Source organism: Anolis carolinensis, chromosome 4 (genome assembly GCF_035594765.1).
Source record: "Anolis carolinensis isolate JA03-04 chromosome 4, rAnoCar3.1.pri, whole genome shotgun sequence".
Classification (NCBI taxonomy): domain Eukaryota; kingdom Metazoa; phylum Chordata; class Lepidosauria; order Squamata; family Dactyloidae; genus Anolis; species Anolis carolinensis.
In genome coordinates this window covers 33,939,287-33,964,254 of record NC_085844.1, presented here as the reverse complement: position 1 = coordinate 33,964,254, position 24,968 = coordinate 33,939,287, and the positions used below count along the sequence as shown (strand labels likewise).

The window sequence follows — 24,968 nt, the reverse complement described above, 5'->3', positions numbered from 1 at the left end:
TGAAATTAGTTTAAATGATAAGTGGTAGTAGGGGACAGCTACTTTTCCCACCACTTGTTTTCTCATTCCGAATTACCATTGTTGGGTGCCGTGTGTGCTTAGCTTTACAAACTTACCCTTGAAGCTCAAAAAGACAGCAGATGTGATTCAGTACAGAAAAATAGCAAAAAATAAATAAAAATGGTTCAAACACAAGGGTGTACAACTGCGCCAGAATTTTGTCCTGTGCACTTCCAATAGACCACTTTTAGGGATGGTCCTAATTGATCTTCTATCCCATTTTAAAATGTCCTGGTTTCTCTCTTCTCCCACATTTCTCAGTTACTACAAACTGAGTTGAAAGTGCAAAAAGTTGTAATCTATTAACTCAGCAAGGTGGTCGGGAAAAGGGTGAAAGGAATTTTCTCCTTTCCTACAGACTCAGAAAAAAACAACTGGTATGCTTTTTCTGTATGCTTTTTTTTTTTGTATGCTTTTTCATTTGTAACTTTTGCTCTCTTGACGGCATTCTGATGTAGTGGGGATTTTTTAAAAGTGGACTCCTGTAATTTTATGGTGTGGTTAACTTCTCAGTCAAAGTCATCATAGTACGTAATACATGGTTGTACTACTGAGATGGGAGGCAATTTTCACCCTGAGGGCTACACCGGTCTGTCAAGGTACACCAGATATAATTTCTAGTCACCATTTTAGAATAATTTATGGATTTAAAAAAAGCTTGTGGGGGCATTTAGTAGGATGGGAGGAGGCAAACCACTTTAAGGTTGGTCTGGGATGTTTTAATCTAGATTTGTTGTTTTTCTTGTGTGCCTTTACCTCGTTTATGACTTATGGGGCCTCTAAGGACCGCCAAAATCAGCCACTCTCATTGAATACAGTTGGCGCCCACCCAGGGGGCGTGGGGACCTGTCACTCCATGCCCCGCACCATCGCGGCTTCCACTCTGCCTCATCAAATGGGGGGAAGACTCCTAGACCCAGTTTGACCCATCGTCCCTAATAGAAAGATGGGGAGCCTCCTGTTGTCTGGCACTGACTTATTTTTGGCGGAGGCAGGTTTTTTTTCTGGTTTGGCCATGGAGCTGCACTGGAAGTAGTTTTATTTATTGTGATGGGAGCCGTCAGGCTCCGTGGCTGAACTTAAAAAACCTGTCACTGCTGTAAAAAAGAAGCCCGTGTGAAGAGGTCCTAAGATGAAGTTTTCTTGGCAAGATCTGTTTAGAGGGGTTTTGAATTTGCTTTCTTCTGAGATTGATAGAGTATGTTTCAATGGCTGAGTGACCTTTCAAACTTTAGTCTTCTAAATTGTACTCCAAATCTCAAACCACTACACCATGCTGACTCTACAGCTGTGTTGATCCTCACATTTTTAATACCTTTTTTGGAACCTAAAGGGTTTGAGAGGATTGCTCTCAGTACATGTTTGATACCTTGATTTTACTGATTTTCTCAGTTGCAGCTGAAAGAATAGCTATAACAATTTTGGAGGAAAGGGATAAAGTGATACCAGCTGCAGGGCTGCTTCCTATCATACCAGTCTTTTGAATCCTAAAATGTCTCTTCTGTAGATGTCCATGATTCAGTATGTGTCATATTTGAGTACTACATATACTCATGTGTATGTCAGACCCATATATAAGTTGAGGCCAGATTTTGGAGGGCCAGAATCATGGATTTTGAAAACATGTGGAAAATTCAGCCCAGCTTTGGGGTCAATTTTTGACTAAATTTTTTTTAGGCTCATAGCAAGATAGTTAATTAGATAAAGTTTGTAAAATTGGAAATCCCATGCCATCATGACAATACCTTCTTGCATTTCTAATTGCTTCTCTTAAATTTCCCAGGTTAATCCTTTTGTACCTGATACAAATCTTCATTGTTTGCCATTTTTGAATGATAACTGATGCCATTTTCCCTTCCCTGTAATCTGCAGCCCCATTCTGAGAACCCAGAAAGAACATGAGACTGTATATAACACCATGAAATTAATTTCTGATATCAGTGAGCAACTTTCTGATGCAGAGATGAGGGAGCTCAGTTTCACTGTTGTAGCAGAAAACTGGAGAAAAGGAAGTCCAGGTAAGGAACACAGTCATTTCCAGCATTGTTTGTTAGCATCCAGTTTGCTAGCATGCTTGTTCCTTGAGCAGAGACTATCCAAAACATTATAAAGGCAAGTTAGGGAAGTACAAATTCTGAATTCTCTGTCTTTTACATATCTTAATAAATTTGAATAACTGAAGTTACAACTGTCAGAAACAGCTCCAAAATTTCACATCACCAGATTTATAAATATGGTCCTGATCCCTCTATTGCTTTTCATTTTCATTTTTTCCTTTTGCCACATATTCTGCATCTCTGTATCAGTTAGGAATTGAAAAAATATTTTGAAATATTCTGAAAATCATGAAAATGTTTTTATTGTTGAGAAATTCTGCACTTTAATCCTCATACAGATTTTGTGCACAATGGCCCAAATTGAAAATAAATCTAAAAATTGCATGGTTTTTAAAGACTTTCTCACAACAGGAAAAATATGGTTTGAAACAGTTATTGCTTCCTTTGAGAAAAAAATGGTTAAGAATGACAACTCTGTTGTCACTTCCAATGTTTTATTTATTTCTTCCTGTTCTACAGTCTGAAGATAATTCTTATAACTCTCTGAAACAGTAGGCATGAAAACCATTTAATGTGAAATATACACATGTACAAGCAACTCCACTTTATGGTTAAATCTTGAGTCCAGTCTGCATTATATGAAAGGAAATAAGATTATTCTAGATTTTTTTCTGTTTACATGTGGTTGGGATCGAAAAAAAAAAAATCCTGATGGAATACTGTTTGTTTCTTTGCTTTATATCCAGCAGTCTCAGGCAGTGATTGAACAGTAAAAGATTTATTCTCAAGGCTTCTCTTTAAACACAAATAGCAATAGTCTGGCTTTGTATGTCAATTCACTCTGTAATAATGGCTTTTTTGCTCACCTTTCCTTGAACTCTACCATGTTGCCACCCAGCCCACCTTTTCCTAGCAACTGAGAAATCATAGTACTGTATATGTGAAATTATTTTCTTTTTCTTCTTCTCTTCAGCATGACCAGTGGTCTGAAATAATTACAACAATGTATCAGTAGGTCAATGATTTCATCTTGAGATTTAATCTGACCACTAGAGTAAGCTATCCAAAGTTCTGAATCTGTTTGGAGGATAGGTGTCAGTAACTAAAACAGCTTCTTTAAAGTTCAGACTAAAATCCACAATGGATTCATCAGGACAACCAAGATGAAAGCTACCACCTTCCCATAATGTTGCTTCTGGTGTTCCTGGGTATTTACCCTCTCTCTCTCTCTCTCTCTCTCTCTCTCTCTCTCTCTCTCTCTCTCTCTCTCTCTCTCTCTCTCTCTCTCTCTCTCTCGGCATGAGATTGAGAAAGAGGGAGAGAATATGCAGTGAGAGAAGCAAGGGTAAGGAGCAAAAAGCTCACACCTTTCTTGTTTTTTCTTTCTATTTCTTTTTCAGAAGTGGTACCAATTTGGTACTAAAAGTAGCGGACAGTGGCATCAGTTGTATGAAGGAGGTAGGGCAGCTCTGACTAATTGCACTCTCCTCTCAGAATTCCTGTATTTAGCACTATATATAGGATTCGAGTGCAGAGAAGTAAAGTGAATCTAACCATTGATTTCCACTTTTTATATTCATGCATTCAACTTTTTATGTTTTCTGGCTTCTTAAATGTAATTTCAGTACTTTGAGTCTGTTTACCAAGCATTTTCAGCATATCTTTCATGGAGCTAAAAGTGTCACCTGAAGTTTGTATGCCATCCTCATTAAGTCCAGATTTCTAACAGTTTGCAACAATTACATAGAAACACTTAATCCAGAAACATATTAGTGCAAAATTAAACAATATATTCAAGATTTCATGTAGTCTGAACCTTTGCTTTCTCCTTTAGAAACAAGTATTCAGGGTTGTAATCTGGAATGGGATCCTGCTTGAAGGAGTGGAGGTTTCAACCTTCCCCTTCATTGTACTTGTTTTCCTAAATCACCACTCTGTGGGCAGAGCCTTCAATGGATTTCATCATATCTGGAGATTTAGCACTGTGTGACACAGACACATATTTGTCTGATACCTTCAATATCACATCTCTCCTCATTTGTGCAATTTCACAGATTTGGCAAATCATGACCCTGAGATTGTCCTTCCACATCTTTTCATAGCCTACTGATCTACATTTCTACTTTTCCATATTTTATTTTATTTTTATTATTACTTCAGCTTTTAAAAAAAAACCAAAACAAATATAACTATAAAATATAGAATAATCAGAAAACAGATAACTTGGAAATAACAAAGGAATGGGGACAAAGAGGGTGAATCCCATCCCCTGACATCAAGTGGAAGGAACCCACAAAACCAAGGGAAGTGAGGGCCAGGATAACCATGGAGAGAAAGCAAACTGCTAGCAGGATGCACATGGCATTGTAAAATGGGGAATGTTACCAAGTGATGGATGAGCTTCAGTGCTACTTTGCTTGCCCCATGCAATAATATCCTTAGCTTTCATTGTGAACCCACTGGCTCCACTAAAAGTATTCATCCTTAAAGTTTAATATTATACTGATTTTTTACATTTTAGGAACATCACATAAAATGAATATAGCATCTGAAGGACATGTTATTAATAGACAGTCAGAATTGTAATCTAAGCTGGCAGGAACTACATTAGCATAAATTATTTTGAGATAATAAAAAGGACAATTTTAAGGTCAGAGCTTGTGACTGAGTTGATAATGATGAAAATCGGCACCTTGCATGTAGGGATATAATTTGGGGCAATCTGTCCAAATCTCCTCTGGTACCTTGACCACTGGAACAGTCATGTTCTGTTGGATTAGGTGTTGTGTCGATTTAATATACATGCAATTAAAACTGCCTTGTGTTAGTGTAAAAAGTGGCCTGAAATTGCTGAGCGCCAATGTGTGTATGAGATAAAAGCTAATCTTAATGACTCAGGATGTCACATCATGTCTTTAAAAAAAAAAGCTGCTTTGCATCAATGTACAATCTTTTCCACTTCTTTGAACCTGCTTAAGCAATATTTTCAATCTCATCTGAATAGGCAAGCTAAAAATAAACACAAAATTGATTTTTTGCTAAGCAAAACTGACTTGATAAAAATAATACATGCCTGACGAGTCTTTAATCTTCTGAGATCATTTTGCAGACAAGAGTGTCAGGAAAACCAATGTAAGAAAAATTGGTGTGTCTCTGTGTGTGTTGGGATGTTGTTGAGTAACAAGGTTTTCTATCCTAATTTTGTTCTCAGATATCTTTTTGAAACGCTAACAGCAATATTTTTTCCTCTTGATTTGTTTTGCAAATCAGAGGAACGGTGTTGCATATATTAAACCAAAGGCATTCTAATGTCACAGCAGGAAGTTCAAGACTCAACTGAAACATCACTTTACAGATGGAAACAGGGTCAGGCTTTTAACACCTCTTATTCTCTTATAGTCCATCTTCTTCCAACTTATGCATTACCACAGAGGGCTCTGGAATATAGTGATTCAATTCCTTGTTCTCCATTGACTTGAAAGCCAAAAAGAGGGGTTTTCTTTAAATTGAAAACACAATGTGTCGGAGAGGGTACATAAATGTCATATAATCTTCACAACTCGGAATGAATTTTAAAAAGCATTTGAAATAACCAGCCATTTGGTATTGTAGTGTACATGCAGGGCCGGCCCCACTATTGAGGCACCTGACGCCGCCGCCTCGGGCGCAGGCCCGGGGGGGCGCCGTCAGGCTGGGCGGGAGGCGGGGCACCGCCCTGATGGTGCCCCGCCTCCCGCCCAGTGCGCCCTGGCCCGTCTGGTCTTTTCTAGCAGGCCTGCAGGGACCTCCGCTGCAGTCTGGCCTGCTAGAAAAGGCCAGACGGGCGAGTGGGAGTAGAGTGGGAGGCGGAGCCAGCTCTGACGCCGGCCCCCCCCTGGCCCCGCCTCCCACGTTGCCAAGGCACGCTGGGCGGGGGGGAGCGGCGTCAGAGCTGGCTCCGCCTCCCACGCTACTCCCGCTCGCCCGTCTGGCCTTTTCTAGCAGGCCAGACTTCAGCGGAGGTCCCTCCAGGCCACGCTGCGTGGGAGGCGGGGCCAGGGCACGCTGGGCGGGGGGCGGGGCCAACTCTGGCCCCGCCCCCTCACTATTCGCCCTGGCCCCGCCTCCCACGCAGCGTGGGAGGCGGGGCCAGGGCACGGGAGGCGGGGCCGGTGGCGGGGGCGCTTTTCAGCACCCCCGCTTCACCTCAAAAAATATCTCCGGCCGGCCCTGTGTACATGTGTGGGCTTTGGTTGGACCATTTAGGCAAACTATGGTGGCCGTGGGGGAGAAACAAAATGTCTACACATAGACATACATATAGATTCAAATTTAGAAATCTTTTGGTGGAGAGGATAAATCCACTTAGATTTATTCCTCACTGACAAGTACAAGAAATTGACATACATGCTAACTAACCCTTCACTCTCATTTAAGCAAAGAAAAAAAAATCTCATTATAGGAAGTAAGATTATGAGCTGGTGATCCATGTGCCTAACTTAGTTTACTATCCGATAGAAATTGTAGATGGCAAATTTCAAGGTCCTGATCTCTCCTCAAATTTTTTGGATCTCCACTGAAGAGATTTACAAACTCCAGATACCTGTCAACAGTCTTTTAAAATACAGAATTATGAAAAAGATTGTTCCAATAACTGGATTTTTCTGTTAGCTTAAACAATGTGATTGCAGTGAGACAACAGGCTGGTGTGATTAAATCCCTAGATGAGACTAAAATTTACCATTGTATATGTCATATAGACATTTATTCTTAAGTATAACAAATGTTTAGCCCATCAGAACTAGTTGGAGCATAATGCCCATGAATACCCATCACTGGCAGCTATGCTATCTTGGGCTTTTGGAACTTGCAGTCCAACAACATTTGAAGAGTGCTCCCGCTTCACCTCTAGTTGTCATCAATTTAAGCAGAAGGTATATTTTAGGAAGCAAGAACAGAAAGTTTAACTGCCACAAACACTTTGCTTTGAGCTGTGTTTTCTATATTGCAGATGTAAATTTCCTATATTACGTTATTTTTTAATCATTCATAAACATGTCATTTCTCTTTCTAATTGGCTGAGAAACTACAATTCATTGTTAATTCAGTGTTTATTTTAATTCCAGTGGATGGAAGCATGGGGTTTTATGTCGTACTCAAAGGATCTATTAGACCACAGACAAAATATTACAAGAAAATGGTTGGAGGAAATTTTATTTCAGCAACATCATCATCAGCTTCCATCGTGCTACCAACTACATTATCCTGGTTGTTGCCACCCCAACCATTGGTAGGTTAAGGAAGAAATAATGATAGTAGCTGAGAAGTACAATTGAATAGATAACTCTCCACTGCCTTGAGTCCCTTCAGGGAAATAGGATGGTATATAAAAAAGTTTTTTATTTGTGCTACAGTTATTAACAAATTAAAGGAATGAAGCAAAATAAAGCACATTGTTAGCTTTCTTAGCAAAAAAAAGAAAGGATACCATCCATTTGTATCAATGTGTTACACTTGTCTCTTTCACACTATACTTTAATATCACTTATGGAAGTCTGTGATTTGGTGAAGTACTAGAGTTTTCTGTGATAGAATTCTAATTAATTGCATACTGTGAAAGAGAATTTGTATTTCATTTTTATGGAATGCAGAGTGACCAACCTGATTTAAGCTTAAATAATATCTCTCTTCCCAAGATAGCTTTATACTTCCAAATTACCTTGGCACCAAATTGTAAAACTCAGTATTCCTCAGAATGAACTCATGACAATTAAAATATATCTAAAATGGGTACAGCTTTATGTACTAGATTACTATTTTTAAAAATGAAAACTGGGAGTCCAAGCCAACTGATCATGTAAGCAAGTGCCAGGTGGCATGGCTAGAATCCAAGGAAAATTCACCCAAGTCGACAATATGGCAACATTACCTTATGTCCCTTTTCTTCTTAACTGTTTTTCATTTCTCACCCACTGATCACCAAATCATCCTCGCTGTCTCTTCCTCTAATGTATCAGGCATCAGGAATTTCCATTTTCTCTTTAGACTTTAATTTCACCTAGCAACAGACCCAGGAAGGCTCACCAGACAATGCTATTGTAAAAAAAGTAGAACCTCATAACTTCCAACTATCCTGATTTGGCAAGGAGAATTTTAATTACATCCTGATTCATCCTCCATCATTCCACTTTTTCCTTTGCTTATTTATTTTTTCTCACTCTTCCTTTCACTTGTCCTCTTCATCCTCCACTTGTTCTTTCTTTTTCCCACTTTTCATCTTTGTTCTCTACCTAGTTCAGTTCCTGAAAAATGAGTTCAAAAGGCAAAGTAGAAAAGGCAAAAGCAAAGTGCTGCATCATCTGTGTTCTTCTAAAACATTTAAGTAATAATAACAACAACAAAACCAGCAAGTTATTACCCATCTTTCCTTGTAGCTCAAGGCAGGGTACAACATGGAAGACCACACTTTAAAATTGCTTAGCCACGGGTATCCCACTTTTTATTTGTGAAACGTTGGATGAGGCTATAGGATCTACTTTGTTCCAGAAATAAGTAACGGTTGCAGTATCAAAGGCCAGGAGTCAAATAATTTGATGTTTTTATGCTTCATGTAAAAGAAGTTGTACACATTCAGACCAAACTTCAAGGAGTCTGATTTCAGCTAATAGCCTGGTGGCTGTTATAGGAAGTTTTTAATTAACATTAATCAATCCACTTAAAAACACTAATCTGAGAGATACATCTTCATAGTCTCCTTAGTATGCAAGCAAAATGTCAGCAGTTTTGGTTTCATTATCTTAGAGATAAGACAGATAGGAAGATAACCCTTACATTTTGTATTACTATAGATGAGTTTCCACGTGGGCTAATTTTATATTGTTTTCATATAATACCGTGTTTCCCCGAAAATAAGACCTCCCCAAAGAATAAGACCTAGCAGGGGTTTGGTGAGATTGCCAAATATAAGGCCTCCCCTGAAAGTAAGACCTAACAACTAAGGCTGCAGCAGAGTTCCATTGGGAAGCATGGCTGCAGGGCAGAACCAGCACTCATTCATACACCGGAGGGAGGGAGGGAAAGTGCTTGCTTTCTGTGCCTCCCGCCCTCCCTGCCTTGCCTTGCCTTGCCTGTCTCCCAGCCGCGGTTTGAAAAACCTTCCGTGGCTGCTGCTGCACTGCCGTTTCTTCCTTCCTTCCGTCTCCCTCCTGGCCATGCTGCCTTTTTCCCAGAGGCTTCTGATTGGCTCCTGGAGCCCGGGCAAGGGAGGGTGGGAGGGAAGGAAGGAAGAGGGCTTTCCACTCGTCCCCAAGGCTCCTTAAAGGTACAGGACGCATTGGGATTCTCCTCTCATCCTTATTCCTATCCTATGCCCTGAAACATTATTTTATACTATTATTCTATTGCCATATTATTATCATCATATTCTGTTACTATATTATATTCCATTATTATATTATCCTATTAATATATTTTATATCATTATATTATATTTTTCTATTATTATTATATCATTATATTATTATTCTATTATTATTCTATTATATTTTCATATTATTATATTATTATTCTGTTATTATATTCCATTTTATATTATCCTATTAATATATTTTATATCATTCTATTCCATTCTATTATTCTATTATATTATTCTATTATTATTATATTATTATGCTATTTTGTTATTATATCCCATTATTATATTATCCTAATAATACCATATTATTATCATATTCTGTTATTATTATATCCTATTATTATATTATCTAATTAATATATTGTATATCATTATATTATTATTATATTATCAAATTATTATTATAGTATATTATATTATTCATCATTCATGACTACATTGAAACTAGAATAGAGAGAAATCAGTGTGGAAACCTTGTGAAACCTAAACTGCAAGAGGTACCATAGAGTGTTGCACATGTAAATAATGGTAGTAACAAGAAATTCTTGATAGGATTCACAGTTTGTCTCATTATGCTGGTTTGTGATGACAACTACTTTACAGTATATAATAAATGTTCATTTTGTTGTTCAACAATAAATATGAGCTCTTCTTCATGGAAAAATAAGACATCCCCTGAAAATAAGACCTAGTGCATCTTTGGGAGCAAAAATTAATATAAGACCCTGTCTTATTTTCGGGGAAACAGGGTAATTAGCTGCAATAGTTCCAAATACTAACAAAGAATACAGTTTACCTCAGAGTAAATCTGCCTTGTTTCAGCCCAGAGTTCAGCAAAATTAATGCAGAATCTGAGGACATTGTTAGATGGCTTGGGAATGCATCTGTTCCACTGCACTGGCACATCCTAAATGTTGTCACTGCTCCTAGTCAGATATAGATCTCTGTCCAAGCTCTTGGCTGTTGCGTGTATTGCTGTTGATCTTCAAATGGGTTGCCTGTGTGACCAGCAAGAAAGTGGGGTGGCGCTCTCTTCCCAGTTGTGGGGGCACCTTTGATGAAATCAGAATGGGATGCCCACAGAGATTTGAGGTGGCTGAGAGCAGCATCAGTAACATGGGTATCACCAATTTTCCATGTGCTAATGAAGAGTGTTGGCATTGGTGTCCATTTCAGACAGTGGATCTGTCCTAATCAGAGCCAATGCCACTGTGCATCATATCTTGAAGCTCTGGGGTACTCTGAAGTTTGCAGCAAACTTTGGAAAAGCCCTCAACTTTGGTAAAAGCGGGGCAAAGTCAGTTCAAACTGAAAAACCCTATGATACCCATTGGAAGACACTGTGCATCATGAAGCCAACAGCCCATTCAAGATGAGTATGTTTATTGGGGGGGAGGGGGGTACTACCTCTCTTTTTATAATCCAATTGTAATCTTTTAGTTACTTTTAATTATGGGGCTGTCTTCTGACTAAGGGATAAAACTTGACATCATTCAGAATTTAGCTCACCCTGTACTTACTGGTTTTGTTTTGTGTTATTTCCTTTGTTAAGAATAAAAAAGCTGTTGATTATTTCATGGATCAGATATAAATGTAGCCTTTAATCACTAAAGACTTGTTTGATTCCTGATAAAATATTAAGAGGATGGAAACTACATGGGACACTAGACCCCTTCTACACTGCTATATATAAAATCCAGATAATCTGCTTTGAACGGAATTATATGGCAATGTAGAATCATATAATCCAGTTCAAATCAGATAATGTGGATTACCTGATTTGATAATCTGGATTGTATGGCAGTGTAGAAGGGGCCTGAGAATTCTGTTAGACCTTGGAGTCTGATGTATTGGGCAAAAGCTGAGATCTCTCCTCTGTCATTCTTGGAGAGTTAGAATCAGAGAATAGTAGAGTTGGAAGAGCCATCCAGTCCAACCCCCTGCCAAGAAGCAGGAAATGGCATTCAAAGCACCCCCGACAGATGGCTATCCAGCCTCTGCTTAAAAGCCTCCAAAGAAGGAGCCTCAACCACACTCCAGGGCAGAGAGTTCCACTGTCGAACAGCTCTCAGAGTGAGGAAGTTCTTCCTGATGTTCAGGTGAAATCTCATTTCCTGTAGTTTGAAGCCATTGTTCCACGTCTTAGTCTCCAGGGCAGCAGAAAACAAGCTTGCTCTCTCCTCCCTATGACTTCTGCTCACATCTTTATACATGTCTATCATGTCTCCTCTCAGCCTTCTCTTCTGCAGGCTAAACATGCCCAGTTCTTTAAGCCGCTCTTCATAGGGCTTGTTTTCCAGACCTTGATCATTTCACTTGCCCTCCTCTGGACCCATTCCAGCTTGTCAACATCTCCCTTCAATTGTGGTGCCTAGAATTGGACACAGTATTCCAGATGTGGTCTGACCAAGACATAATAGAGGGGTAGCATGACTTCCTTGGATCTAGATGCTATACTCCTATTGATGCAGGCCAAAATCCTATTGGCCTTTTTAGCAGCCACATCACATTGTTGGCTCATGTTTAACTTGTTGTCCATGAGGACTCCAAGATCTTTTTCACACGTACTGCTGTCGAGCCAGGCGTCCCCCATTCTGTATCTTTGCGTTCCATTTTTTCTGCCGAAGTGAAGTATCTTGCATTTGTCCCTGTTGAACTTCATTTTGTTAGTTTCGGTCCATCTCTCTAGTCTGTTAAGATCGTTTTGAATTCTGCTCCTGTCTTCTGGAGTGTTAGCTATCCCTCCCAGTTTGGTGTTGTCTGCAAACTTGATGATCGTGCCTTCTAAGCCTTCGTCTAAGTTGTTAATAAAGATGCTGAACAGAACCGGGCCCAGGACAGAACCCTGCGGCACTCCACTCATGACTTCTTTCCAAGATGAAGAAGATGCATTGGTGAGCACCCTTTGGGTTTGTTCACTTAGCCAATTACAGATCACCTAACTGTAGTTTTGTCTAGCCCACATTTTACTAGTTTGTTTGGCAGAAGGTTGTGGGGGACTTTGTTGAAGACCTTACTGAAATCCAGGTACGCTACATCCATGGCGTTCCCTGTATAGATCCAACTCGTAACTCTATCGAAAAAAGAGATCAGATTAGTCTGGCATGACTTTTTTTTTTTGGTAAATCCATGTTGACTATTAGCAATGACCGCATTTTATTATTATTATTATTATTATTATTATTATTAAACTTTATTTGTACCCCGCTAGCATCTCCCGAAGGACTCGATGCGGCTTACAAAGGCCAAGGCCTCAACACACAATATAACAATACAAAACAAAAGGCAAATTAAAAACAATTAAAACAGTATAAACAACAAGCAATAAACAATACGCTAAAACACAATAAAACTGGGCCGGGCCAGAGTAATGGGTACAAGATTAAAAGTGCTGATGTGACAGGTGATATATAAGGCTTCTAGGGCAAGTGCAGAGTGCGATATACGATCTTAGTTCTAATAAAGTGCTTATGGGACTTGGTATTGGAGATTTCCTATTAATCTGGGAAGGCACATTGGAACAGCCAGGTCTTCAAATACTTTCTGAAGACTGCCAATGTAGGGGCCTGTCTGAGATCCTTGGGGAGGGTGTTCCAGAGTCGGGGGGCCACCACGGAGAAGGCCCTGTCTCGTGTCCCCACCAACCGCGCTTGCGACGCAGGTGGGATCACGAGCAGGGCCTCTCCAGATGACCGAAGTGAACGCGTGGGTTCGTAGACGGAGATGCGGTCACGGAGGTAGGATGGTCCCAAACCGTTCAGGGCTTTGTAGGTAAGCACCTGCACCTTAAATTGGGCTCGGAAAGTAAATGGCAGCCAGTGGAGCTCCTTGAACAGGAGGGTTGACCTCTCTCTGTAAGGGGCCCCAGTTAACATCCTGGCTGCCGCTCGTTGGACCAGTTGGAACTTCCGAGCCATTTTCAAGGGCAGCCCCACATAGAGCGCATTACAGTAGTCCAGTCTGGAGGTGACCAAGGCATGGACCACCCCGGCCAGATCAGCCTTCGCGAGGTACGGTCGCAGTTGGCGCATGAGTCTCAATTGTGCGAAGGCCCTCCCAGACACCGCCGACGCCTGAGCCTCGAGCGTAAGCGATGAATCCAAGAGGACTCCCAGACTGCGGACCTGTGGCTTCAGGGGGAGTGTAACCCCGTCCAGCACAGGTTGCCACCCTATACCCCGTTCAGGTTTACGATCGACCAGGAGGACCTCTGTCTTGTCGGGATTGATCTTCAGCTTGTTCCTCCTCATCCAGATAGACACAGCGGCCAGACACTCGTCCAACACCCGAGAGGCCTCCTTGGAATTAGGTGGAAAAGAGTAGTAGAGTTGTGCGTCATCTGCATAGAGGTGACACCCAACTCCAAAACTCCGGATGACCTCTCCCAGCAGTTTCATGTAGATGTTAAAGAGCATGGGAGACAGAATAGAGCCTTGCGGGACCCCACAGCTCAAAGGCCAGGGGTCCGAGCAGGCGTCTCCCAGCTTCACCATCTGGGATCGACCCTCCAGGAAGGATCGGAGCCACGACAAAACCGTGCCCCCGAGACCCATCCCAGAGAGTCGTCCCAGAAGGATACCATGATCGATGGTATCGAAAGCCGCTGAGATGTCCAAGAGAACCAACAGGGTCACACTCCCCCTTTCCAGCTCTCTACGGAGGTCATCCACCAAAGCGACCAAGGCTGTCTCGGTGCCGTGACCAGGCCTGAAACCAGACTGTGACTGATCTAGGTAGTTGATGTCATCTAGAAAGCCCTGGAGCTGGGAGGCAACCACCCGTTCCAGCACCTTACCCAAGAAAGGGAGGTTGGAGATTGGTCTGAAATGGTTCAACACCGTGGAATCAAGGGAAACCTTTTTAAGGAGTGGACGAACCACAGCTTGTTTCAGGTAAGATGGAAAACCCCCCTGCTCCAACGATGCATTAATGATCAACACAAACCAATCAACCAGCCCCTCCCTGGCCGATTTAATTAGCCAAGACGGGCAAGGGTCCAGAACCGACGTGGTTGCCCTCACAGCCCCAAGGCTCCACCATGGTCTCAGGAAGAACAAGCCTAAAAGAAGCATTTGTTTCTAAGTGTTCACAGACCACATCCTTAATGATCGTTTCCAGAATCTTGCCTGGTATCGATGTGAGGCTGACCGGATGGTAATTGTTTGGGTCGTTCTTTTTTCCCTTCTTGAAGATAGGGACCACATTTGTCCTCCTCCAATCTGCTGGGACTTCTCCCGTTCTCCAAGAACTCTCGAAGATGATTGCCAGTGGTTCTGAAATAACTTCAGCTAGTTCCTTCAATACTCTTGGATGTAACTGATCTGGCCCTGGCGACTTGAATTTGTTTAGATTGGCCAGGTGTTCCTGGACAACTGGTTTCCCTATTTGGGGTTGAATTTTCCCTAATCCGTCATCCATTCCATGTTTGCTGAGGTTGAAAATTGCTTTCTTTTTGTGAGAAGACTGAGGCAAAGAAAGCATTAAGTAGTTCTGCCTTTTCCTTGTCCCTTGTCACCATCACCCCATCTTCTCCTCGCAGAGGCCCTATTGCCTCTTCCTTTTTCTAGCAATGTAAGCAAAAAAAGCCTTGTCCCTGGCAAGCCTGAGCTCATTTTGTGCTTTAGCCTTGCAAACCTTTTTCTTACAGGAGTTGGCTATACGTTTGAATTCTTCTTTGGTGATTTCTCCCTTTTTCCACTTCTTGTGCATGTCTCTTTTGAGTCTTAGCCCAGTTACAAGTTCTTTGGACATCCATTCTAGCTTCTTCACACTTGTCTTATTTTTTTTCTTTGTTGTCATTGTTTGCTTTTGCGTCTTGAGTATTTCACTTTTAAAAACTCCCATCCATCCATAACTCCCTTGTCTTTTAATATTAGCATCCATGGAATGCTGCTCAGTATTTCCTGCATGTGATGGGAAGGTTTTGCTTTTGTTGCATCTCTTGGTGAGTGAAGTTGCCTAGCGGGATCTGTATAGTGTTAAGTAATGTGCATGCACTTTATGTGCAGACTGCCAAAAACCACCTCTTTGTGTATTTGTTTATGTTGTTTTGTTTTCTGTATGTACTGTAAAGCATAGTTAGTAAAGGTGTCTTTTTCCGTGTGCGCCATTAGGCTAATATAGCTTCCCCAACCACTCAATTAACAGGGGACCATAGCCTGCTGTCAATCAACTTAAGTACCTGGCCTCTCTTTCAATACAACAGTCACACAACAGTTGGACTTTGACCACAGGAGCCAAGCCCACATTCAGTTTCCAATGCAATCTTAGCCAAAGCTTACCTAAAGCCAGGGAGCAAAGATGTCTTCTTGCTGCCTCAACTTCTGTGAGAACGAAACTGAGTTGGATTCTTTGGAATAACAAGAAGAGGTTGGAGGAAGTTTGATTTCCCCCCATGGTTGGCATTGTAATTTACAATCACTGACAAGCAGCTCACACCAACAAGCTAGAATTGCTGCCACTAGGTTTACTTTTCAAGCACTTAAAACAATCACATCTCTCCCAAGGTTTCATACTAACAAAACAACAAATGAATTCCAGATGCCTCCAGGATGCATGACTAAATGGCTCCCAAAAATAGGTTCTTTGCAACTTTCCCGTTAACTCACCAGAATAAAATATACTGACTTTGGGCAGGAATGACAGGGAGAAAAGATTAATTCTCCTGTATTCTTTTTGTCTAAATTGGATCTTTTTTACAGATTGCCAGAGGTGTGCCAGTGCTGTTTCCTATGAAAGAAAAGAAAAGCTCATTTTTAAATGTGTTATGTGGTGACAGCTTTAGCTGATGCTTTTGTCACTGTAGGCAAAGTGTAATATTGGAATATCCAACCCTGCTATAGTATAACATACTTAATTGTCTACTTGAGAATCAATATTGTTTTGTGCATTTTAATGTAGGCACACTAGATTGACAGAAATTGTTGAGAGCAAATTATCTGTAATAATTGTTAAAAAGAAGTTAACAACAATTGCACAGTTGTTCACAGCCAAGAGAAATCTACATCTCCATTATAGCAGTAGGCTTGAAAGTTTCGTATGAAATAGATATTTTTCTTAGTTTTGATATTTGTGACTTCTTCTCAGTTAAGGATGTTTTCCAATTGATAAATCTGCCACTTCTCTTTTGTCACACTAAACAATCTGTCTTTCTGGGATGGGAACTTTTACTTCCATAGTAGTATGCTATATTGAAATTAATGGGGCTGACTTATAGAGCATATGGATGTAGATAGAGGTAGTACACACAATGTATTGGGAAGCTATATATTTCAAAGACTTATTTACTTTTTGCAAAAGTTTTATCTATTCTGTACATTAATTAAATGACAGAAAGAACACAGTAGCCACATGATGCCTCAATGTGCATTCTGTAAGATAATAAAGCTGAATTAGGAAGAAATGAGAAGAAAATAGTCTTCAGCAAATATTGTAAATCAGTTAGGCACAGAAAGCATAACAATAAAACCTGAAAATAAACTCATACCTAGAATGGAGCACATCTGAAAATTTCAGATATGTAAGTAATCCAGCCTTTGAATGAACTAACATTTGAAACAACAACAATGTGTGTATCACTCTACGTAATCTGGAATGTTTAAAACATGCAAATTTGTCTTATGATAAAATGCTTATAGAAACAATGTGGTAGTGGAGTGGACACAAAATAGAGGGCTGACACTACTTTCTTCTCCTCCTATCAGGTGGACCCTACTAGCAAACTACTCCACATTATCATATATATGAATTCATGTTAAATTGTATGTTTTCTTTTCTAAATTTAATGTGATTTGATAGCCAAGACCACAACATGAGGGAAAATCTTGTTAAATGTGTTCTTCTTGTTTTTGGAAAACTTTCACATAATTAACCTTCTGTCTAGTATAATATGTTTTGTACCAGATGGAATTTTTTGTTTGCTTTAAAGATGTTTGTATCACAGTTTTCCTATATTGGCTAGTTAGAAATACTGTTACAAATGACTGCCCCAAAATGGGACTGATCAAAGAAATCATTATAAATCATATTGCATCTTCTGTTTGCTGTCACCAAATCTCCATGGATAATACTCATTTTATTGTATCTTGTCTGTAAAATATATCAGTCAGTCCTGGTCCTTGCAAGACTGAATTTTCAGGGTGTACCTAATTGTTTTCTTGAAATATCTAAGTAAGCAAATAAAATCTAGATTTCATGCAATTATCCTTAGTACTTAATATGAAATGCTGAGTTTCTCTCTCTCTCGCTCTCCCCCCCCCCCCCCCCAAGCTTGGTGTAGGTAGTTGCTTCGGGACTTTGGTACCACTTTCTGCACGGATGCAATATAAAACTCTAATAATTGCTACTGAGGAGGACTCTGAATTCCTCAGAATCTCATCTGTAGATTACTTAAGAGTAAAAGCGGTGAGTATTTTTTATAAAAGTCTAAATTGTATTTGGCAAATTAATCCCAGACTGAAAAAAGTGCAGTTTATGGGTACTTTTCCTCACTGGTGGTTTACAGTTGGATTAGTAACTTATCAATTGCACAGGTTTATGTGTAAACGTATTTGGATGCGCTGTGAACATGTTTGGAATACTTATTTCACCCTAGCTATTGTTAGAAAAGTGGGAGATGGCACATGGCTTCCATGTTAGAAGATGATGGTGAAACCACTCTGGATTTTACAACATATGTTAAGTGATCTTTTCCATATTGCTGAACTCTCTCCCGCAATGTGTACAGCATCTTGGGACTCTTCTACACTGTCCTTATATCCCAGGATCTGACCCCAGATTATCTGATTATCCCAGATCATATGGAAGTGGAGACTCATATAATCCAATTCAAAGCAAATAACTTGGGATCAGATCCCAGAATATAAGGACAGTGTAGAGGGGGCCGTGAATAGTTTCTGAAAAGTTTTGTCTCAAATTTATAAGTATGTGACACCACAGCAATGTAGAAACCACCAGCTCAGAGCCAACATGTCATAGTGGTTTGAATGTTGAATATCTTCTCAGCTATGGAAACCCACTAAATGACCCTGGACAAGTCACACTCTCTCAGACTCAGAGGAAGGCAAAGTCAACCCCCCTCAGAACAAATCTTGCTAAGAAAACTCCATGTACGTAGGTTCACCCTAATTTAGGGTTGCCATAAATTGGAAATGATTTGAAGGCACATCACCACAATAAAATCCCAATGATTAGATGTCACCTTAACATTTGTAGGGAGCTCCACTTTCAAGCTTACAGGATAAAAGAAACAAAACAGAAGAAAAAAGGCAGGCATAGTAAGGAAAACAGAATCAAGAAAAGTCAGAGCCCAGGTTTTTCCAGCTGCATACTGATCAGGAGGAGTGATAGCTAAGGAGAAGCCCTTGGGAAACAAAAAGTCAAATGGCAATTGGACTCAGTTGGGTAGATAACCTTTGCCGCAGTCTTCTTAAAACAGATGCCCTGTGTTATTTAAATATACTGAATCACTGAAGTCAGGTTTTTGATCATTAATAGAGTTTTGTCTGGAAACACTGTGGAAAAAATGGTTAGTGCAATTTCTCATTAACATACTTTTCTGAAAAAGAATGGAAACCTGTGGGAAGTTAAGGGTTGTATTAGTCTGAATGAGATGTTGAAAGGACAAAACATCTACTAAACACATTTCTGCCCCCAAATACCGAGGGGCTGTTTTACCAGGTTGGTGGCTTTCCTATTGCTACACATTTTTTTAAAAAAGGGTCTCTAAAATATGCTTGCAGGGTAAATGTAGTAAAAGTGTTCTCCATGTGCCCCAGAGAGTAGCGGGGCATTGGAAGGCATCCATCAATTATATCACATATAATACATAATCTGGATTACATATGCTGAAAGGGGACACACTTATCCAGAATCCTTTATTATTGCAGTCCACATTGGCCTCTGGAGAACTTCTCTAACTTTGCCTTAAAATCGGAAGTAAATGAATTTTTGAAAGAGCAACTGGGACCTGTTTGGTCTTTTGAAAGAGAATAAACCATATCAACAACACTTAAAAGGAAAAAAATGTATTTGTACTCTTGTATTTTCCTGCTTCTTGGCAGGGGGTTGGACTGGATGGCCCACAAGGGCTCTTCCAACTCTATGATTCCTAAAATTGTTTTTGGAAGATGCCATATAATTCCAGGAACACCTTCCCCATGATTTGGCTTAAGTAGGCAGTAATCATTTTCCAATGCCTTGAAGACCTTTCCACTGTTATAGTAGTATCAAATAAAATATCTGATATCATAATATGACTAATGAATGTTACAAATGGTCTTTTCTTTGTTCTTCCTAACAACAGATGTGGATTTGTGTCCTGAAAGACATGCATTCCTCTTCCAGACACAGCTCAAAGCCTAATTAAAAATAAAACGAAAAACTCCGTACAGGCAGTCCCCAAATTATGAACAAGATAGGTTCTGTAGGTTTGTTCTTAAGTCGAACCAAAGGAAATAATCAACAGAATGAATTATTGACTAGAAGCATAATTTCATTGTTTAGCATTTGAGGAAGTAATGTACATTTAATCCTCACTGTACTATTCTTAAAAAAAACTTTGCTGGATAAGATTACAAGATGTGTTGTTCATTTTTGATGATTTTCACATTCAGGATTCTTTAATGTACAATCTGTGAAAAATGTTGGCTTGTTGGTCAAAAAAAATGTTCTGCACATATATTGCTTTTGCTTAATATTTTTTCTGCACTAAACACTGAATATTTTATGTAAGATTTTTTATATAAATTGTTTCCAAAAATATTCTGATATGCAAAATGTTTCAGTTAACTTTATTCCCTTTTTGAGTGAGAAATTTTGATGTGTTGAAACTCTTTTTCTTGTCAAGAATATACATGGGATGGTCACAAGAGAAGTCACTAAAATTAAAGTTACCACAATATAACGGTCAAAAGGACTGAATTAACCATTCATGATACTAGAATAGTACAAGTCACTAGAGAAGATTATTATGCTTGGAAAGATGTAGAGCAGCAGGAAGAGAGAAAAGCTGTACCAGATGGATAAACAAAATCAAAGAAGACACAATTTTGCATCTGCAGGACCTGAACATGCTGTTGAGGATAGGGTGTCCTGGACGTGTCTCATTCACAGGGGCAGCATATGTTCAGATTGAGTTGAGGGCAGTTAACAACAAACTAAAAGCAGTATTCAGGATGTCAAGTGACTAACACAACTAAGATTTCAGGACAAAAGTCTGAAACCTAGAGGAAACCTCTTGTGATATTAAAGGGGCATGTCCTAGTGATATCACCAAGATAATATCCCAAAGGGCACCTCTTAAGGATGTAACTAGCCAAGATTCAACTAGGCTATGCCCTTTAAATAAAAAAGGAAGTATTGCAGATGAAGCAAATATTTGCCTCAAAACACCTCCTCTTTGACCTAAAAACTGGAGAAAAATGGCCAGGCCCTAGGATTTAAGACTAGAACTTGGAATCTGGCAGCTCTATCAAATGATATCTATAGTTAACAAGTGACAAATATATTAAGACAATCCTCACATCTAACTGTGTCTTGCATTCCTGCACTTACATATTAAATTCAGACATATTAGAACTAAATGCAAAATAAAAAGGTAAAGGTAAAGGTTTTCCCCTGACGTTAAGTCCAGTCGTGACCAACTCTGTGGGTTGGTGCTCATCTCCATTTCTAAGCCGAAGAGCCAGCGTTGTCTGTAGACACCTCCAAGGTCATGTGGCCGGCATGACTGCATGGAGCGCTGTTACCTTCCCACCAGAGGTAACCTATTGATCTACTCACATTTGCATGTTTTCGAACTGCTAGGTTTACAGAAGCTGGGGCTAACAGCGGGCGCTCATTCCGCTCCCGGGATTTGAACCTGGGACCTTTTGGTTCGCAAGTTCAGCAGCTCAGCGCTTTAACACACTGTGCCACCAGGGGCCCCAAATGCAAAATAGCTACCAATTACTTTCGCACCTATACCAGCTACAGGAGTTCTGCAGCATATCTGTTATACAAGTGACTGATTTTTCTGAATAGAATGTTATGACCATACATTATCCATCATTCCCGTCACATTAATACTAATTTCCATTTAAGTTCTAACTGAAGAATAAAATGCCCACATGAAGGCAAAACCAATAATAAATATGATTTTCACACTTTTCTGTACTTGGTTCCTCCTATAGAAAGTATATTTCCCCTCTTTATATTTGTCTCCCTATTGCTTCTTTTAAAATAGGTATTTGTTGCTACTCTTGAGTATAAAACTGTCTTTCAGGAAATAGCAAAGCGTGAACAGTTGGCAAAAGAAGAATTAATCCATGGCTCTCCATATTACAAAGACTGGCCTATGATATTTATATTTCAGCTGACTGCTCATTTAAAATGGAAGAAGTTTCCAAAAGGCCATGGTGAGTGTCATTTAAAATCAAACTCTCACACAAGCTTTGTGATCTGGTTTCATGGTGTGGAAAACAGAATAAATCTGGTCTGCTTCAGTTCATAACTAAGTATTTGAACAATGACAACAAATGTGTTTCTCGCCAAGTATGTCAACTACGGACCTAGTTCTTGGGTCTATAGTTAACATACTTTCCTTGATCAATAACAACAATTCTTCTTTTTCCTCCTCCTCCAAATTATTATTACTATCACTTTTTGCCCACCTTCCCCTATGAATCAAGATGGCGTAAGAGAACAGACACCACGTGATAACATCAATTGAAGCAGCATATAAAAACTAATAAATATAAAACAATAAATTCAACTTTTAAACCCATAATTTAAAAATAATTTGATATGCCTGACTTGGAACTGGGAAAAAAAATCTTCAGTTCATTTTTGTATCACTCATTTCAAGAACTGAATGTTTTGGAAAGTTGTGGGAGAATGCAGAGTTACCATTTTTAGTGGTACACCCTCTTTTAGTCTCAACTCTGTTCATATGTATCTGTACAAATGGAATACAACACTAAATGTTTGTTCCTGTCAGTTGTACTTTACTCCTTATTTATTTGGTTTCTATAAAAGCTAAACCATAAAGTCTAGAATGAAGTGTTGATTTGAATGGATGTATCATGTAGCTGATCTGCACTGAAAAAGAGAAACAACTTTCAAATGTCTTTCAATTAATTGATTGTTTAAATGCTAATTATCCCTTTCTCTGCTATGAGTGGTGCATTTTGATTATCTGATTGTGCCACAGCATGTGTCCTTCGATACTTAAGAGCATTAGCTGATAAAAGCAGTTTTAAAAAACAATGTATAAAGCAACATTTTGTATATTATCAGTAACATAATCTTATTAGAAATCCTCCTTTCACACGTTTTTCATTCATATGATTCATCTACTTACTCTTTTGACTAATCTTATTGAGATCAAAGTTTTCAACTATTTCCATTAGCTGCTGGAAACAGTTGAAAAAAATAACTGACTTATGAAAATAAGCAAATGTTGATTCAGTGGTTCTATACATTATTGTTTTTTGACTATATGGAAATTCATAGTGGTTTACAGTGACCTCCTAATATTTATACAGAACCACAGCCATGTTAGACTACAATGAAAGTATTCAAAAGCATCTCTGAGACTGAAAGAAAAAATTGCAACATAATATTTTATAGACTTGCATGTATCTATCTACACTGTAGAATGAATGAGATTTGACACCACTTTAACTGCAATGGGGTGCATCACTCAGAATGAGTCTCAATTAGAACAAACCTATTCAAAAATGTAAATGTGGTAAGTCAATGCTAGCAAATTTCACTCTTTCATTGGAACTAACCAACAGGACTACGAATTTGGACTATACTTTTATAATTTAATAAGCGAAAAACCTGACAGATTTTTAAAAAGTTCATTATATTTTGCAAAAAAACAGAAGGCAGAGCAACTGAGTAATAGGGGCCTAAGATTTCAATAGTTTCAAACAATTCCAGTACTAATTGAGTCCCTAGTACACTACAGTTTGTTTTATTGCTGAACCTTCAGACTGGTTTGTGATTACTCTTTAGACTGGAATTGCGAACTGTGATTCATGGCTTAAGTTCTGGTTTTTAGGCTTTATATAAACCATAGTTTGTCAATTCAGATGAGCTTGTTTAAATCAGAGTTTGTGCTAAAGAAGAAATAAATAATTGAATCTCAGCTAGTCAGGAGAGGAGGGAGCATATAAAACCACAGCACACTCTCAATCCTCCAGACCATGATTTAGAGCAATCTTTCTCAACCTCCAAATATTGGATTACAAATCCCTTCATCTTCAGACATCAGGGCTAAAGGTTGTGGAATGATGGTAATAACTGCACTCTAAGGTCTTCTATAGCAACCAAGGCAGGCTAAGGTTGCTATAGAGGACATATGTGAAACTTAAGGGCCATGGGCCAGATCTGGCCATGCATGCCATTTTATATGGCCCACCAGATGCTGGACTACAGCTGCTGCATTCCTCATCATTAGATGTCATGACTAGAGCCGACTAGAGAGTTGTGATACAGTAACATGTAGAAGGTAGCAGCTTGTTGGGTTTAATCAGGATAGTGGGGTTTGATTTAAGATACAAGATTGGAGATATTATGTCTGACTTTACAATATCCTTTAACCTTTCCTCAACCTCAGAGCCATAAGTGCTGTTGGGTTGCAATTCCCATTAGCCCCAGTATGCATAAAAAGTCAAAAGTGATGGGAGTTGCAATTCAATAACACCTGGAGATGCAAATTGAGTAAAAACTAAAGAGCACTGACCACTACGTAAAAAAATCTATAGTTGATCCTCTGTATCCATGGATTCAACGACCTTTTGAAGACAACCAGAAGCCAATATGGCCCTCAATGAAAATGATTTTGACACCTCTGCTTTAGAGAATATGGAAGTATTTCACATGAGCCAACCATAAATGCTGGTGTAATGAAGAAAGCCTTGGAATATGTTCAGTTCATGTGTTTCACATTTTTACTAAGCTGGATCGGAAGGAAAAAAGGATTTGCCACATAGATCTTTCAGACAGGTTCTTAAATGTTTGTTCCAATGAGTTCACTGAGAACAGGATTTCACTGCCCTCCCTGGATATGTAGAGCCCCCATATTTAAGAACAGGTGTTTGCAACATTGCAATTTTATCTCCTTCCCCCAACATCTCATTCTTATGTGGGAACTCTTCCATAGAGAAATCCATTATAGAACATCATGTACCTTTAATGGGTAAAAATGCTTTAGGATGAAAGGTGCTGCATAACTATAAAATATTACTGTACCTCACTCTGCTTAATTGGGACAGCTGCTTTATTATAAATCTCCCAGAAAGCTGGTTTAGTCTAATGATAGCTGACTGTTTCTGGCTAATTCTTAAGGGGGCCATATTAGCATACCTGTGAATAATGCAGATTGATTTAACACACTTAGTAGTTCAACAGTCCTGAAGAAGGTGGACTTTTAAGATATGGTCTTTCCAGACAAAAATTGAAAAAGTAAA

General features: G+C 39.3%; 1 protein-coding gene across 2 annotated transcripts in view; it reads left to right on the top strand.

Moving 5' to 3' along the window:
• The window catches only part of cnbd1 (cyclic nucleotide binding domain containing 1), a 180,346-nt gene that overhangs the window by 87,704 nt on the left and 67,674 nt on the right, over positions 1–24,968 (top strand). For both annotated transcript variants that reach the window (XM_062980202.1, XM_062980201.1), the window contains exons 5-8: positions 1,933–2,078; positions 7,223–7,386; positions 17,779–17,913; positions 21,773–21,905. In XM_062980202.1, the coding sequence (XP_062836272.1) occupies positions 1,933–2,078; positions 7,223–7,386; positions 17,779–17,913; positions 21,773–21,905 (578 nt within the window). The remainder of the gene's footprint in view (positions 1–1,932; positions 2,079–7,222; positions 7,387–17,778; positions 17,914–21,772; positions 21,906–24,968) is intronic.